Source organism: Motacilla alba, chromosome 5 (assembly GCF_015832195.1).
Source record: "Motacilla alba alba isolate MOTALB_02 chromosome 5, Motacilla_alba_V1.0_pri, whole genome shotgun sequence".
Classification (NCBI taxonomy): domain Eukaryota; kingdom Metazoa; phylum Chordata; class Aves; order Passeriformes; family Motacillidae; genus Motacilla; species Motacilla alba.
The window spans coordinates 22,925,189-22,940,549 of record NC_052020.1 but is presented as its reverse complement, the minus strand read 5'-3'; the positions used below and the strand labels follow the sequence as shown (position 1 = coordinate 22,940,549).

The 15,361-nt window shown below is 39.2% G+C and overlaps 1 protein-coding gene across 22 annotated transcripts in view; it reads right to left on the bottom strand.

Moving 5' to 3' along the window:
- Nucleotides 1-15,361, bottom strand: part of CELF1 (CUGBP Elav-like family member 1) — a 58,551-nt gene that overhangs the window by 29,029 nt on the left and 14,161 nt on the right. For 4 of the 22 annotated variants that reach the window (XM_038136890.1, XM_038136889.1, XM_038136891.1 and 1 more), the window contains one exon: nucleotides 12,875-12,915. The exons of 2 other annotated variants lie outside the window; for them this stretch is intronic. Coding sequence is in view for 13 of the 20 variants with exons in the window: in XM_038136879.1 (XP_037992807.1) it covers nucleotides 1,089-1,159 (71 nt within the window). In the remaining 7 variants the exon portion in view is untranslated. Of the gene's footprint in view, nucleotides 1-1,088; nucleotides 12,848-12,874; nucleotides 12,916-15,361 lie in introns of those variants that run through there. 16 more of the 22 variants (XM_038136894.1, XM_038136893.1, XM_038136896.1 and 13 more) reach the window with 9 other exon arrangements.

Genomic DNA, 15,361 nt, shown 5'->3' with positions numbered 1-15,361 from the left:
ACACCAGAGCACCTCTCCCTGCAGCAGTCTGACTGTAACAACACCCTACTGCAGCTATAGTGATTAGTTGGTTAAAATTGCTGACCAATCCCTGCATAATCTAGAAAGGACATGGGGAGTGGAACAGCAACTATTCAGTGATTCCCCCCACCCCCAAACTCTTTGCTGAAGGTGGTCTTCTTCCAGAGCAGTCAGTTCTCTTCATCTCTACTTTGTTCCTTTGAAGACAGTTTGAATGGCTTATTAACTGCACATGATAGTAAACAGTATTCCTCACTGTCCATCTGAAATCTTACTTCCCCCCAAAAAGAATTTTTAAAAAATCCAAGCCCAGTACTGTTTAGTACTTTTCCCCATCAATACACTGCTGTTCAGAGCCTAAGGAAAAAGTGATGTTAGGGACAGCTCATAATTTAGTAGCTGTATGAACAGACCTCAAAAACAACAAAGCTGCTTACTAGAAGGGAAGGGAATCATCATAAATCCTTTCACTCCTCTCCACCTTTCCACTCAGAAAGGGTCAGCACCTCTCCAAATAGCCAAGGGAAACAACACCCTTTACAAACATGAAGTGCCTCTTCATTTCAGTTAACAACAACTGGAAATTGTTTACCCTCTCCCATAATAATTTTCAGCCCTGCCTTCCATGGGTCACTTCAACAGCACAATATGGCTCCTGTTAACTGGGCAACTCTTAATATGACATCAACAGTATTCAAGAAATATTTTACTCCTACTCAAAAGGTTTAGTCTGGAGTCATTAATAGGGAAGAACAGAAACAGTTCTTCCCACAAGTGATTTCAACAATCCATTTTATAATATCAGCACCTGTAGCATACTATAAACAATATCATCAAACAGCTTTATTCCTCCTTAGTCATCGCCGCCAATTATCAGACCATTTTCCCCCCATCTCGAAACCAACATCAATCTTCCATGACCACTAGGATTTCTTCAAGAAAACAAACTGCAGGCCGTCCTATCTCTCCTTCCTGTCCCTCTCTGTCCCAACAGACAGCAGGGGCTTGAGACAGCAATTCCAGCTATCATTTTAGTTATAACTTAGACATCAAGAGAAAATACTTACACAGGGCTTGCATTCAAGGAACAATGGTCCACCATCATCTCTGGGAGGAAATCCAACTTGAACGCGGCCATCACCTCAGTCTCTGACAAACTCCTAACACTAAATCAATGTACTGCCTAACCCCCCACAGCACCACTTCCAAAAGTCCTGCAGGTCTTAACACTCAGCCACACAAAAAACACTCAAACCACAGAAACAGAAGCTCAGGGAGACCAGCAATAGACACCACAGAAACAGGCTGGACTGGGAAAGGGACATGGAATCCCAGATTAAAAAGGGGATGTGACCATGTGAAGGGAGGCTCAGCTTAATACACAATGAAAATGCTGATGCACTAGGCTTGTTTTGTGCAATTTTCCCTGGCGAAGCAGTACTGAGTGCACTGTCAGATAAACAGAGTGTCAGATCCATGAAGATAGCAATGGGTAACAGAGCAGAAAGAATACAAACTCCAGTCTTTCCACCCCCAACTAACTCCTTGTCTCCCAAAATGGCAGACCAAGGCCTTGAAGTTCAGACAAGCACTTTCCAAAACAGCAATACTAAGGTGTGAAGTCAAGAGATTCCTTCACCATAAACATTTTTAATAGCTGATTTTACTCTCTTCACCTTGTGCTCTACTATTGACACTCAACTTCTATGGCACAAAATGCCAACTACAATTTTTCTCCAAACCTGTCAAAAAAATCAAAGCTCAGACTATTCAAAAATTCCTTAACAACCACAGAACATCAAAACCGAATCCTTTTATAGAAGTAAAACATACATCATTCTGGAAACAATACTTTGTCTAAAAATCCAGATATACATAGTCTATAAATGACCAAGAAAGGGAAAAAAACTCTGTGATTTATTTAAAACCGTTGCATAATCTTTCAGAACACTGATCAGAACACCTCAGCTGCTCCATCATTAAAACAGACATAGCATGTTGATCAAGGAATTGTGAGATGCTTTTATCTATGCAATGCAGGCTTCTTGTTAAATCTCCAATACCCAAACTAATGGGGAGATAATGTGGATAAAACTGTATACACTGTGAAATGCAGAAATATTTGACTGAGTGGAGTGAGTGCTGCAGAGGCAGCTGGGCGTGCTGGAGCACTCCAGAGGAATGGTTAATTGGAGTCCAACATGAGACCAGAAACCCTTATATATGGTTATTATAACCACAAAATAACCTCTCAGAGCATCAAGGACTGCATGCTGGAGCAGCTGTGATGACATCTTTCTCCTCTGTCAATGGCTGCAATATGTACTTGCAGTTATTCTGACTGGCCAGTATACACAGCTTTATTTAAGCTTGCATAGTTACAGTATGTCAATTGGTTTTTTCATAAATAATGTTTCCAACCTCTGAAAAAAAAATTAAGAGGAGAACATTTCTTATTTTTTTGCCAGCAGTGAGGTTAATTAAAAGCAGCTAGGCCTAGTAATACAAAGAGATATGCATACACTGCAAAATTAGAGAGGACATGCATTTCTCCCACATCAGATATTCAACAGTAACTACTTCATGCACGCTCTTACTATGTGATAAATGCAAGAAAGTTTTCCCTTTAAAGAAAAAGGTGTAAGCTATCTGCTAAGTACCACTGTTAAGAACATGCAAATAGGCATTAGGGAGCGCAGGTCAATTTTTCAGCTTTCAGTAAATGAAATTGTTCTATCTACCTTTAGACACATATTACAGGCTTCCCACTTGAAAGATGCCATGTTGAGTAAAGCTTATCATATTCAAATGTTAAATTGATCCTAGAGTCCATTTCGTGCATTTGTCTAAAATGAGACTGCAGAGAAAAACTTTTCAGATTTACATGATTAGAACAACAGATTACAAGGTGTGATTCCTAGATGAGATGAATCTACAGACCAACACTGTAAATTTTGGCCCTATCCAGGAAGACCAGAACTCATTCCTTCTGCCCTTTCACACATCTTTACCTTTTTTCCAGCAGCCAGTAAAATGCCCCAGCTGCCATGCTCACTGTAGGTTTGATGAAAGACAATGCTGGCAACACATTTTCTAGAAAATGGGTTTTAAAAATGTTACTGAGATTGATTAGTTTACTGAAGAAAATCACTACACCATTACAATTTGGTCCTATGCCCACCCTTTCCCCCATCTCTCTGCTCCCCAAAATCAAAGTCCTATCTTGTTCCATTAAGGCAAAAGTGCAATGCTATAGGCACAATTTGTTGGAAAGGAAGAATCAATACTAGAATGGTGAATAAATACCTGAAGATATGTTAGCCAAGACTCAGTGCCTCTGGATGCCATACTTCTGGAGTGATGATGGCAACTTCAGTGACAAAACAGTGTACAAACGGGTTTGGTTTAGTGTTACTTAGCTGAAGGCTTCAAGCTAGCAAAATTAAAAGACTTACAGACTTCACTCATGAAAATATCAGAAGGAGCGGAAAAAGATGGTATTTCACTACTGCACAGAAATAAGAATTAAATGAGGAAAAAGTGTTTCTTTAAAATTAGAAAAAAACCCAAAGTCATCCCAACCTTTTCTTACTGAGAAAGAAAAATAAGGGAGCTAAACACACTTATTTTTTGTTCAGATGTCAAATTCCTGCTGGCTTCCAGATCCATTCTTTGACTGTTTCTATTCAAAGGATAACAGAAACAATGTCTGAAATTCCAAGCTCCATGGACTGTAGCTACACATTTAAATGTGGTGCTTATCTGACAATATGAACATTAAAAAACTTCTACGTGCTACACATTAGATCTCAACTTTTACACTTCTGATGCCCTAGATGATGCTGCAGCACGTGTCATTATATGTGCTCCTCAGAGACTGCAGAGTACAAACGGTGCAAGTTTTTTGCTTTTTAAGTTTACAGAATTACATTACATCGTAGGGCAAAAAAATCCCAGAAATTCACCACAAAACTGAAAATCCTCTATCATATTTTCTTTCCTAAGAAAGCCTAGTTTTAATGAGCAATTAACTCTGAAAGCTGAAGATAATATCACCTTTTATTTTATATGCTCTGTACTCAGACAGCATACACAAATCTGAAGCTGAGGGACTACTGGCATAGTGAGAGCAAGCTATGGGAAAGGATGTAGGCTATAGGGAAATCAGACACTGTGAAGCTCTGAAGGAGACAGGTCCTAGAATAAACTTCCCCTTGTATTATCTGTGCATATCCAGATTCTTACAGTGCTGCTGAATTGCAGTTTTGTTTTTAAACTGATAGCCCTTAGGTTAACTGCATCAAAATACAGTAGTTGCTTGTCAATATTTTGTTTCATTGTTGATCGTGTAAGCATGTGGTCAGAATGTTTTCTGCTTGTGTTGAAATCCAAACTGTCTCCCCATGCCTCACTGGGTACAAAAAGCCCCTTACCTAGTTGCCAAAACTGCAGTTTCTTCCTCTGCCAATCTCTTTGACTGTTACGCACTGTGGGTACACAAATCTGACACATTGAGAATATTGAATTTACCATCAAAATACATGAAGTTTTTGGGCTGCCTACAATTCAGATTAAATTAACTGAAAAACGTTTTATTTATGTGAACTTTGGTAGAAGTTCCCAGAAGGTGGAGAAAAGGGATAGGAGGGGAGGACAACTGCCTTTACCTTGGAATTACCCAAGTTTTGCAGTGCTCCCTCTTATGCAGGTATCTGAGAGCAGATAAATGAGATGTAGATGCAGATGAATTTTTACAAATCAGGAAAATAAATTTAATTCTAAAAATAGATCCTACCATAAGTTCCTCCCCCCCGCCAAAATATTTCTGGGGAAAAATTTTTAAGTACAATCGATACATTCCTGATCGACTTCTCTGGCTTGTGAATGAAGCCTTGTAGCTTCTACTTCAATTAATTCTGTGAAAGCTCAGAAGGAATGAATTATGAACTTTCATCTGACTGAAGAATCCTCAAGACTCCCAACTCCCTGCCAGCAGATGAAACAGCAAGTCACCCAGCCTTCTGGCTTACATGATGAGGCTTTCTCTGCCTAAGTACAAAGAGAAAAATGAAACAGCAGCTAAACATACCTTTTTTGATAGTAAAGACAAATTGTAGCAGTAAATTATATAAAATTTACTTTGAAAAGTTAGGAAATTATTTTTCTTGAAAAAGGAGATGAAACTTTGCACTGAAGTGAGGAAATTTGTTATTCTAATTAATTCTAAATAGTGAAGCTTATAAAAAGGCAGACAAGAAACACATACAAGTACATTTTTTGTCTCAAATTGTTTATGGGCCTCCTCAAATACATATGATTATCTGTTCTTCCTGCTTATGGGCCTCCTCAAATACATATGATTATCTGCTCTTCCTGCTATACAACATACACTTCACACAGCATCTCTGTGAATGGCAATGATAGGCCTAGAACATACCAAAGAGCAGGAATTTGCCTATGTATTTGTGTTAGGACAAAACAAACCACACTATGTAAAAAAGGAAGAATTGTCCTGTTAAAGCTATTTAAGAACTGAACTGCGCACATACGATGTAAATGCTCATTAAAAAAATCTGCACTATATTAAATTGCTTTAGCAAGTAACACTAAATCCTCCCCAAGAGCTCCCCCAACACCACAAACTACACAACCCAAAAACCCAAACCCCACACCTCTGGACTTCAGGAAATGTGACAGCACAGACAGCAAACAATATATACACTTTCACTTCTTTTTATAATGCCTTGCAATTGTTTTCACTATGCCACCATACGACTGATGAACAAATTCAATCTGTGATATACTCAATATCTGGCTCACTCCCGAGGACAACTTACACCAAATGGCAGACAGCAGCTCTGCAATATGAGAGCTTATCTACCAGGAAACAGGTTACAACATCTGTTCAAATCTGAGAAGTCAAAAAAAACCCCACCCCAAACTGCAACTAAGTCCTGCTCTGCCAGTAACTGCTACTGACAGCACGTCTAATGAGAACTTAGAAGAAGCTGAATTACCAGTCTTAGGACCCTCATATAACACATGTATGAAGTCCACAAAGTTTAAGCCAGTGGCCCACAAACTTTTCCTCTCATTTTCTGATACATTGCCTCTTCACCTGCTTGCCTGTGAGTGGACACAGGATTGTGCTGTGAATATCCTGACGGGGCTGAGGCTATTGGAATTCTGCGATGTGAGCAGCCCACAGCTCTGCAGACAATGATCTGCTTCTCTAGGGCAGAACAGCTGCATGATGCTACCCTGAGTTTTACTTTCTTAGTGCACATCTGTCAGCTAACACAGCAGCATGAGGCTGCTAACCCAGCGCTTGATCCGCTGCAGCTGCGTCTGCTGCTTCAGTGATGATGCTACAAAGGCTTGCACAGGCATTACCAAAGAGAGAAAAAGGGACTGGCCTGGCCATGAGACTACCTCCTGACAAGCAACTAAAACATCCATCTCTGGCCATAAAATTTCTCATTACCCTATTGTCAATATGGAATATGAAAGCTGATAGCTTTCACAGCATTACCTTGAGGTGTATCCAACTATTCTTTCCAGAACTTGTATCTATTTAATTTTTCTTTTTTACATAAAAAAACCTCCAAAAATTTAAAATACCTCAGTCTGCTATATGGCTATGTACAGAGTGATAAAAAACTTCAGCGAGTATATGTGGATTTTTCCAAAGGCATACAGTATGCACTCATCCTGTTTTCAAGGAGAGTACTTGTGCAGCACTAGGACAGTAGACAACTACATTAGCACAGTGAAATAAGGATAAAATATGCCTATATGTAAGTAAAATCTTCAAATTAAGACAGTTTCCTAGAAACTTCATATTTTCTTTGGTGTTTAATTATCACCATATACCCATTCCCCAATGATATATTACGTACTTACATTCATCTTCATAGAAATATAAGAAGAGGTATCTGGATTGTTTTCTTTACCTTATATCATGATACATTTTCTTTTGCTAGCTTTAATTTTATAATTAAAGTTCTCAATTGTTACCTTCAGAACAGTGATCTGAAATTTGTGTTACATTTCTGTCTTTCCCTGATACATTTTGTTTATTTTGCAGATTTCCAAGTCTTTTTCAGACTGAGGGAATGCAGAGGGAGTTGTGAATACACATCCTATTTGCAAATTTAAAACTAAAGCACAGTACACAGGAAAACTTACTGTGATGCAAAGAAGACAACTAAAGTCTGGCTGAGAAGACACTGTATTAAAGGTACCAGACACAAAGTATATAACCAAACAAACTGCTAAAAGACCAAATAATGAACCTGAAGCAATTAATGCAGGACAACCCCTTAGAGCACCAATACCTATAGAAGAGATAACAACAAGCCTTAATGCAGGTTCCCAAGAAAAATAAATTTTGTGAAATCACAGACAAGGAGTAAACATCACATGCTTAGCCCTCTTTGCAAGACATTTTACAATTAATAATTGATAGTAGGAAAAAGCATTGATGTATCCCAGGGCAATTGCTTTTAAAGCAGACATGCACAGGTTTCTTCCCCTCGTTCTAGTATACTAAAGACAACAATAATAGAAAGAATTAAAAAAAAATTAAAGCGCTTTATCCTTACCTCTAGTTTCTGGTTTGTTTTGTTTTGGGCTTTTTTGCAAATAGATGTGAAATGTCTATTTCAGGTACTGCTTAAGCCTTACAGTAAGGTATGTAAAGAAAATATCACTTTAAATTTATATATTTTTAAACATATGCAAACATTCCAGTAGTTTGATTTTGAGAAGCATTTTGAATTTTTATAATCATATTGCTAGAACATAAAAATGCTTGCACTTTGCAAGAGACAAAAATCTATGGAAACGTTCAGTACCTAAGAGAGATCGGAAAGACCTGTAGACACTTTGGCACTGCAGACAGAAAAAACTTCTTGAGGAAGTAGGAAAAGTGGCTTGGTCACAACAATAGTAAGAGGAAATGAAGGCAGCTGTATGACACAGGAGACAAAGCAGGAAATGAGTATAAGAGAGGACACACATTTCTACCCTGTGGAAGGACAGGGGACAGGATGCATTTTAGGTGGCAAGGTTTGAGTTTTCCCCTTGCACCCTTTCTTTTTGTTTACTGACTGAATTCAGACCTGAGACACAGAAATATCACAGAAGGAGGGCATATCGCACTTGTGCTTCAATGCTCAAATCTTTACTGCAAGAGAATAAGAATATAATGCTTGCAAGCAATCTTGTGCTGAAGGCAAGGTACAGATTCCACTTAAGAGTGTCTTTGCCCTCTTTCTCTCTCCTAAATGTTGCCTCTGAGTTTGGTTTGGTTTTGGTTTTTTTTTTTAAGATAGATATAGCTGAAGGTAAACGTCTGGCTATCTTTTTGTGCAAGAAACAATCCTGCAAGCAATTCTATGGAGCAGAACACTTTGTTTCAACTTCTTTTTACCTTGTCAATACAAAGACAGTACCTACAAATCTGGTTTCAGATATTCCAGTATTTTCCCGTCCTTTCCTGTATGACATGAATCTGAAGCTCTGTACTTAGTCAAAAAAGATACACTGGAAAAAACCGTTTTGCAATCTCTACAATAGTCACCAGATTTTTAAGTACTCATCTACACATTCTAGGACAATCTTTTGACACTGAAACAGAGCCAGAAGTTATTCCTCTAGTAAGGACCTGGAAATCTAGTCATTCTTCGAAAGCTGTCATCAGTCTGCTTGTCCTCAAGCCAAACATGCCATAAAGCCTTACAGCAGGCAAAGCAACTACATTTACACAGAGAAGGCTGTGTGGTTGCATATTAGACCCAGGGAGAACAACAGAACCAGCTATACAATTCCAAGACAATACCATGTACAAAGATTGTTACATTTTTATATTATTTATATTAACCTGCAGGAGGAGAAGCTCTGAATCAAAAAACGCTTTTAAGTTTATGGCAAACAACACATCTTGTGCACATGTAAACTAAAATCTTACAGTAAGAACTGGCAAGAGTCACTTTTTTTACTTAAGAAATGTAATATGTTATCTTAGCTCAAAGGAACAAATTACAAATCATTATTCTCCTTACTGAAATGTCTTAGAATAGCACTTAGGCACATTTACATTTTTTTCTTATAGTCTTTTTTTTTCTTCTTCTGAGTTTCAAGAGACCTTTTGGACTAAAACCAACAAGTCTCAAGTTTCACTGTCCTTTGCGGCCATCAGAACAGTTGGACAAGCCATTTTGACGAGTCCTTTAATCTCAAATTGTTTTTACAAATAGTACCAGAAACCAACAAGAATCAGTTAATATCATACTACAAAAATAGTAGTATTTTTGAAGTAGTATCTCTCTCATTTCATTCCTTTATCCAAAGGAAGGCTTTTTGTTGCATGTTACCCAAACGAAGTTGAAATGTAGCCTAGACAGGGGCTCTCAGTTGACTGGGAGGGTCCCAGTTGACTGGAAGTTAGCCAATGTTACACTCTATTTACATGAAGGGTTGAAAGGAGGATCTGGGGAACCACAGGCCAGTGAGCCTGACCTCTGGGATGGGGAAGGTCATGGAGCAGATCATCCTGAGTGCCATTACACAACACGCACAGAACAAGCAGGGGATCAGGCCCAGCCAGCAGAGGTTTCTGAAAGGCAGGTCCTGCTTGACCAACCTGATCTCCTATGTCAAGGTAAGCTGCTGAGTGGATGAGGGAAAGGCTTTTGATGCTGTCTACCTGAACTTCAGTAAAGTCTTTGACTCTGTTTCGCACAGCATCCTCCTGGACAAGGTGACTTTCCATAATGTGAATGGGTGTACTCTTTGCTGGGTAAAAGCTGGCTGGATGGCAGGGCTCTGAGAGTGGTGGTGACTGCAGTTACATCCAGCTGATGGTTGGTCACCAGTGGTGATCTCCTGGGCTCAGCATTGGGGTCAGTCCTGTTTAATCTCTTTATCAATGATCTGAGTGAAAGGATCAAGTGCATCCTCAGCAAGTGTGCAGGCAACACCAAGCTGTGTGGGAGTGTTGATCACCAGAGGATAGGGAAGCTCTGCAGAGAGATCAGGGTAGGCTGGATCCACGGACTGAGGCCAGCTGTGTGCAGCTCAACAAGGTGAAGTGTCAGGTCCTGCCCTTGGGTCACAACAACCCCATGCAGCGCTACAGGCTGGGGGAAGCGGGGCTGGAAAGCTGCCCAGCAGAGTAGGACCTAGGAAGGTTGGTCAACAGCTGCTGAAGATGAGCCAGCAGTGCCCAGGTGGCCAAGAAGACCGATGGCATCCTGGCCTGTATCAGCAACAGTGTGGCCAGCAGGAGCAGGACAGTGATTGTCCCCCTGTACTTGGCACTGGTGAGGCCACACCTCAAGAGCTGTGCCCAGTTTTAGGCCCCGCACTACAAGAAGGACACTGAAGGGCTGGCGTACATCCAGAGAACGGCAATGGAGCTGGTGAAGGGTCTGGAGCACAAGGGGGGAACTTGAATGAGCTTGGGTTGATCAGCCTGGAGAAAAGGAGGATGAAGGGAGACTTCTCTTTGCAATTACCTAAAAGGACATTGTACTGAGGTGGGAGTCAGTCTTTTCTCCCAAGTAACAAGACCAGACAAAATGGCCTCAAGTCACACCAGAAGAAGTTTAGATGGGATATTAGGAAGAATTTCTTCACTGAAAGAGTTGTCAAGCATTGGAACAGGCCGCCCAGAGAAGTCCTAAAATCTCCATCCCTGGAGGTACTTGAAAAATGTGTAGATGTGGTGCTTAGGGACGGGTTTAGTGACAGACTTGGCAGTGTTAGGTTAATGGTTGAACTCTGTCATGGCATCATATCAAGAGCCTAGTCTCTGTCTAGACTCTAGTCACGGAATCTTTAAGGTTGGAGAAGACTCTAAAGATCACAATCTACCATCTTTTAATGCCCATTTTTATCTCCATGCCAAAGATTTCCATTTTGGAAGGGGCTCATACCTCATACGCATAAATTTTATATTAACACAGACATGTTTCAGCATGGTAAATGTGTATATGACAAGAGTCAATACAGAGGTAGGACTGACTCCTTATCTCAAAGCAAAGCTGACTCCTCCTCATTTTTATTCTCTGTACCAGACCAGAAGCAGAATGCCATCATTTTTATTCTGATGTATGTCTCTGTATATTCTGATATATATCTCTGTAGTGTTAACCATGATGAGGCATTTCATACTGAGACGTACACAAACAATTTTATATACCGTTATTAGATATTCAAGAAAAGACTCCATCCTCTTCCATTTGGTCACCTTTCCTATTCACATTTAGGCAGATTAAGTCAATTTTACTTTGCACTTAAGATGAGAAACCATGGATCTTGCACCAAATCAAAGTGACTAATTTTTATCAACCAGAATCTTGGTGATTATCTTGCTATTTAAATATCTGATTGTTTTGTTATTTAAGTAATCTAAATATATTGATTCTGGACCTGGGTTTTGCAATTCCAGAATCTCATGAGTTTGAAAAATTAGGCCAAATCAATTTAGTCTGTCTCAAAAGATGCAAATTCTTCAGAAAAAAGCCAAACATAATGATCAGTACTCTGTCTTTCCAGTCTTCTGTATGGTCCTAATGGACAGCAAAGGAGCAGGAAGAGGAAGGTACAGAGCACCAGTCACTAGAAAAGAAGTTGAGTGTTTTGCAACCCACAAAATGCCTGGAAACAAATGTCCTCAAACTGGTACTTCCAAACACAGAGGTCAATCACCAATTCTCTACAAAATCACTTGAAAATGAAGGTGTTCCTGGATTTCTTAAACCAACTTTAGATCTTTCTACCCTGATGAATAACATATGGAGAGACAGGATATCCTGCACTTTAAAGACAAATTTGTTTTTCTTTCTGATATAGACATAACCAAATCCTTCCCAATGTATTTATGAAAACTGTAGCAAATGTCTGTCCATAGCAGAAAACAACTCTTTCCTCAAGACAATATAAAAACTCAATTCTCCCTGGTTGTCTACAGACCAAAACACACCTTAAATATTTCTGCCATAGCAGAGGTAATTCACAGGAAGAAAAATCACCGAACTTTGGTTGTGGTGATACAGTGTTACTTAACACAGCAGTTACAGGTCAGTTGTCTCAGAAGTGAACTGAAACTCTTGAGGTGCAGTACAAACAGTCTGATATGTTCTTTTGTACTCCTCTGACCACACAGTAAATCACTCCAACTTCCTAAACCAGAGAAACAACTAGATCACAGAAGAGCTTTTTACTGGGTTGTCAAGCTGACTCCATCTATAATGCAAGCTACCATGAGAACCAAACATAACCAAAGAACACAGCACTAAACCCTCAGCTGGAAACTGAGAAGGGGCAATTGTCTCAGCTGTCACATGAAACTACACCCTTACTGGACTTCTAGCACAAAGAAAATTGCACCACAAGATCCTCACATTTGACTCCATGCATTTTCATACTGGACTATGTTCCCATTCTACTGCACATAATCAAATCTGTCTCAGTCCAGAAGCTGTTCCACTAATACTTACCTTAAGGGTTTCATGTACTATATGTGAATATTGCAGATTTGTTCTGGTCAAGAAATTACTACGAAGACATGCATTTCTACTTTGCAGTTATGTTTCTAAAATTATTAAATTACAGATGGAGTTAAAGACCTCTATTGACTCAGTACTCACAGCCCTGACCTGTTAATACTCCCAACCCCCTTTGGCAGTACAAAGGCAGGAAACTGCAGAGTTTAAGGTTCAGGGAGCACTGCTCACTGCAGTGGAAAATGACTGCTTTCATCACTGAATGTAAAAACATCTCTCTAAACCTTTATAAGGAAGCTCTACTGTGCAACAGAGGGATACAAACTTTAGCTGGTTCATACCTGCAGCTGCACACCTCTGTCCAGCCGTTCCAGTCTTCACTCTAAAAGATAAGGAAAAACACACATTGAGGACTCCAGAGTTACCGTCAGATAATAACAAGCATCACGTGAACTCTACCTGGTAAAGCACTGAGGATGGGGAAAGTGAGCATACTTTTAATAACAGAAGTCACCATGAGGTGCTAACAACCTTCAACAGCATCAAAACTGAAGCTGCATATTTCAAATATACAGGGTAAATGAAAGGGTGCACAAAAATGGACTGCAAACACAACATGGCTGAAAACAGAAGTCTTAGAGCTTCCTAGCAATGTTCTATGCCATCTCTCTGGCCTTTTGGCTGTCACAACAGTAGCAGCTACCAACAGCAGTAGCCACAATCCTAGACTCCTATATGACATTATTTTGACAGCTGCAGCACTAACAGATGACCATGAACCTGCAGAGGGGAACTCTAATGCATGACTGCATAAATGGAAATGTCTCAAAAAGCTCTGAATTAGGAAACACAGAATTGAACAACACAAGGGAAAAATGTTATTTCTACATCTTAAGCAAATCATCAGCCAGGAACCATACAGATTTTCTGGACTGGCACCTCATATCTAGGGGATGCTACTTCATGATTATAAGTTCTCTACTTGCAAACTCAGTAACAGACTCTCAACACAAGCTAGTCAGTATTTAAAAACAAACTTGGTATTTTTTATTTGTGAGGTTTCTTGATTCCCCCCCCCCCCCCAAATAATTTCTTCTCCGCCTCCTCCTGGGTTATTTTGCAGAACTACACTCATGCCAGTCTAGCAGTATTTTACAGAAAATTCAAATCTATTTACTTATCTATAGTTACCAAACTAAAAACTGCATCCACCAGCAAGCAGAATTATACAAGGCTATCCGAGCTCCCACATTTTGACTGCTTTGCAGACCCCTACTTAACCTTTGTTCTACATTTTTTTTAAGTGAGTGAAAATAAGCGAGCCACATCCCATTCTAACTTGCCATGTAATATACTTGGTTATTTATCACATGTACTCATGCCCTCTTTTTCAAAGGGAGAGCTCTTGAGAAATTTCAATTCTTCTAAATTCTATTTGTTCAATTTACTTAATAAAGTACTAAAACCTCTAAAGGAATAAAGAATCCTAAACACAAGAACAAAATTAATTTTCTTACAATATTTGTTGAAAACGTATGAATCCTGACAAACATAAAGCAGTTATCTGAAATGTGTATTTTCAAAATTATGAATTTTTCTTTCCTAGAATATTATTCAAAACTGACTATTGTTCAGAGAACACTTCACATATTTATTTTTGTTCTGTTTCACAACAACATTCTGGATAATGAAGCTCCAATTCATGACTGAGGCAAACATTACCTTAAGACAGTTCTTCCACCTCAGCCAGATCCCTTTGCTTTTTTTAAGTTTAATTACAAAATATCTGTTTATGGCCAAAGAAAGGGTCTTAGATTCCTGCTAACAGACCTTCTTCATGCCTAACTTCTAATGTCTTCAAAACAACATGTAACATAAATTTTTTGCTTATATGTTATATTCCTTAGATAATCGGCTTTCAGATAAAATAAAATATACAGTCACTTGATCTTGTGAATGCTTAAGAATATCTATATAAACAACTTTTTGATGTTAAAAAGAAAATCTTCACTTTGCACATGTAACTGTAACACTCTAGTAAGTTAATTTAAAAACTTCAAAGAAACCAAAAGTGCAACTAACATACCCAGAGGGACCCATAACTCTTGGATACCTTTGGGAAAAAATACACTTCACTGAATCAAAGGCAAAATCCAAGACAATAAAAACTTCAAAAACCAAGCAGCAAATCTGACAACCACCTGTAGAAAGCCTGGGAGAGTGCTATTAAATCACAAATTATTTTAGTATGGTTTATTTAATTGCATGCAGAACATAAATACACTGAATAATTTATCCAAGTTTATACATCAGACAAACCTGGCCCAAAGGCCAAAGAATCTGACAACTGTGTTTGTTCTCAGGAAAAATTGGGCCCTGGATCCCTCAGACTAAGGCATATACATACATATATACTGGCCAGCTGGGTGCTGCTAGCCATGTGTGCAGCATGGTCACTTCTGTAAGAAACTGATGGGGCAGTAAGCTCTTGTGCAAAGTAGGTTCTCACCAGCCAGCATTTGATGCTGATGGCAAAGTGTTTTCCTAGCTGCACGCTCATGCTTAGTGTGGGTCAGCAAAACAATTAATGGGGAAAATTCAGATCTCTCACCACAGCTTTTATAAAAATTTTCCTGAAGTTGTCCCCTGACTAAGGTGCTGCAGCTGAGTACAGCTGTCACTCTCAACTACTGCACAAAGCTGGGAGGAACTACTGACACTACCTGGATACTCCATGTAGAAAAACAAAGGTTTCATGCTTAGATTTAAAAGCCCGGCCAGATCTAAAGGTGACAAAATATGCTCTTGCTGATGAAGAGTTGCAACTT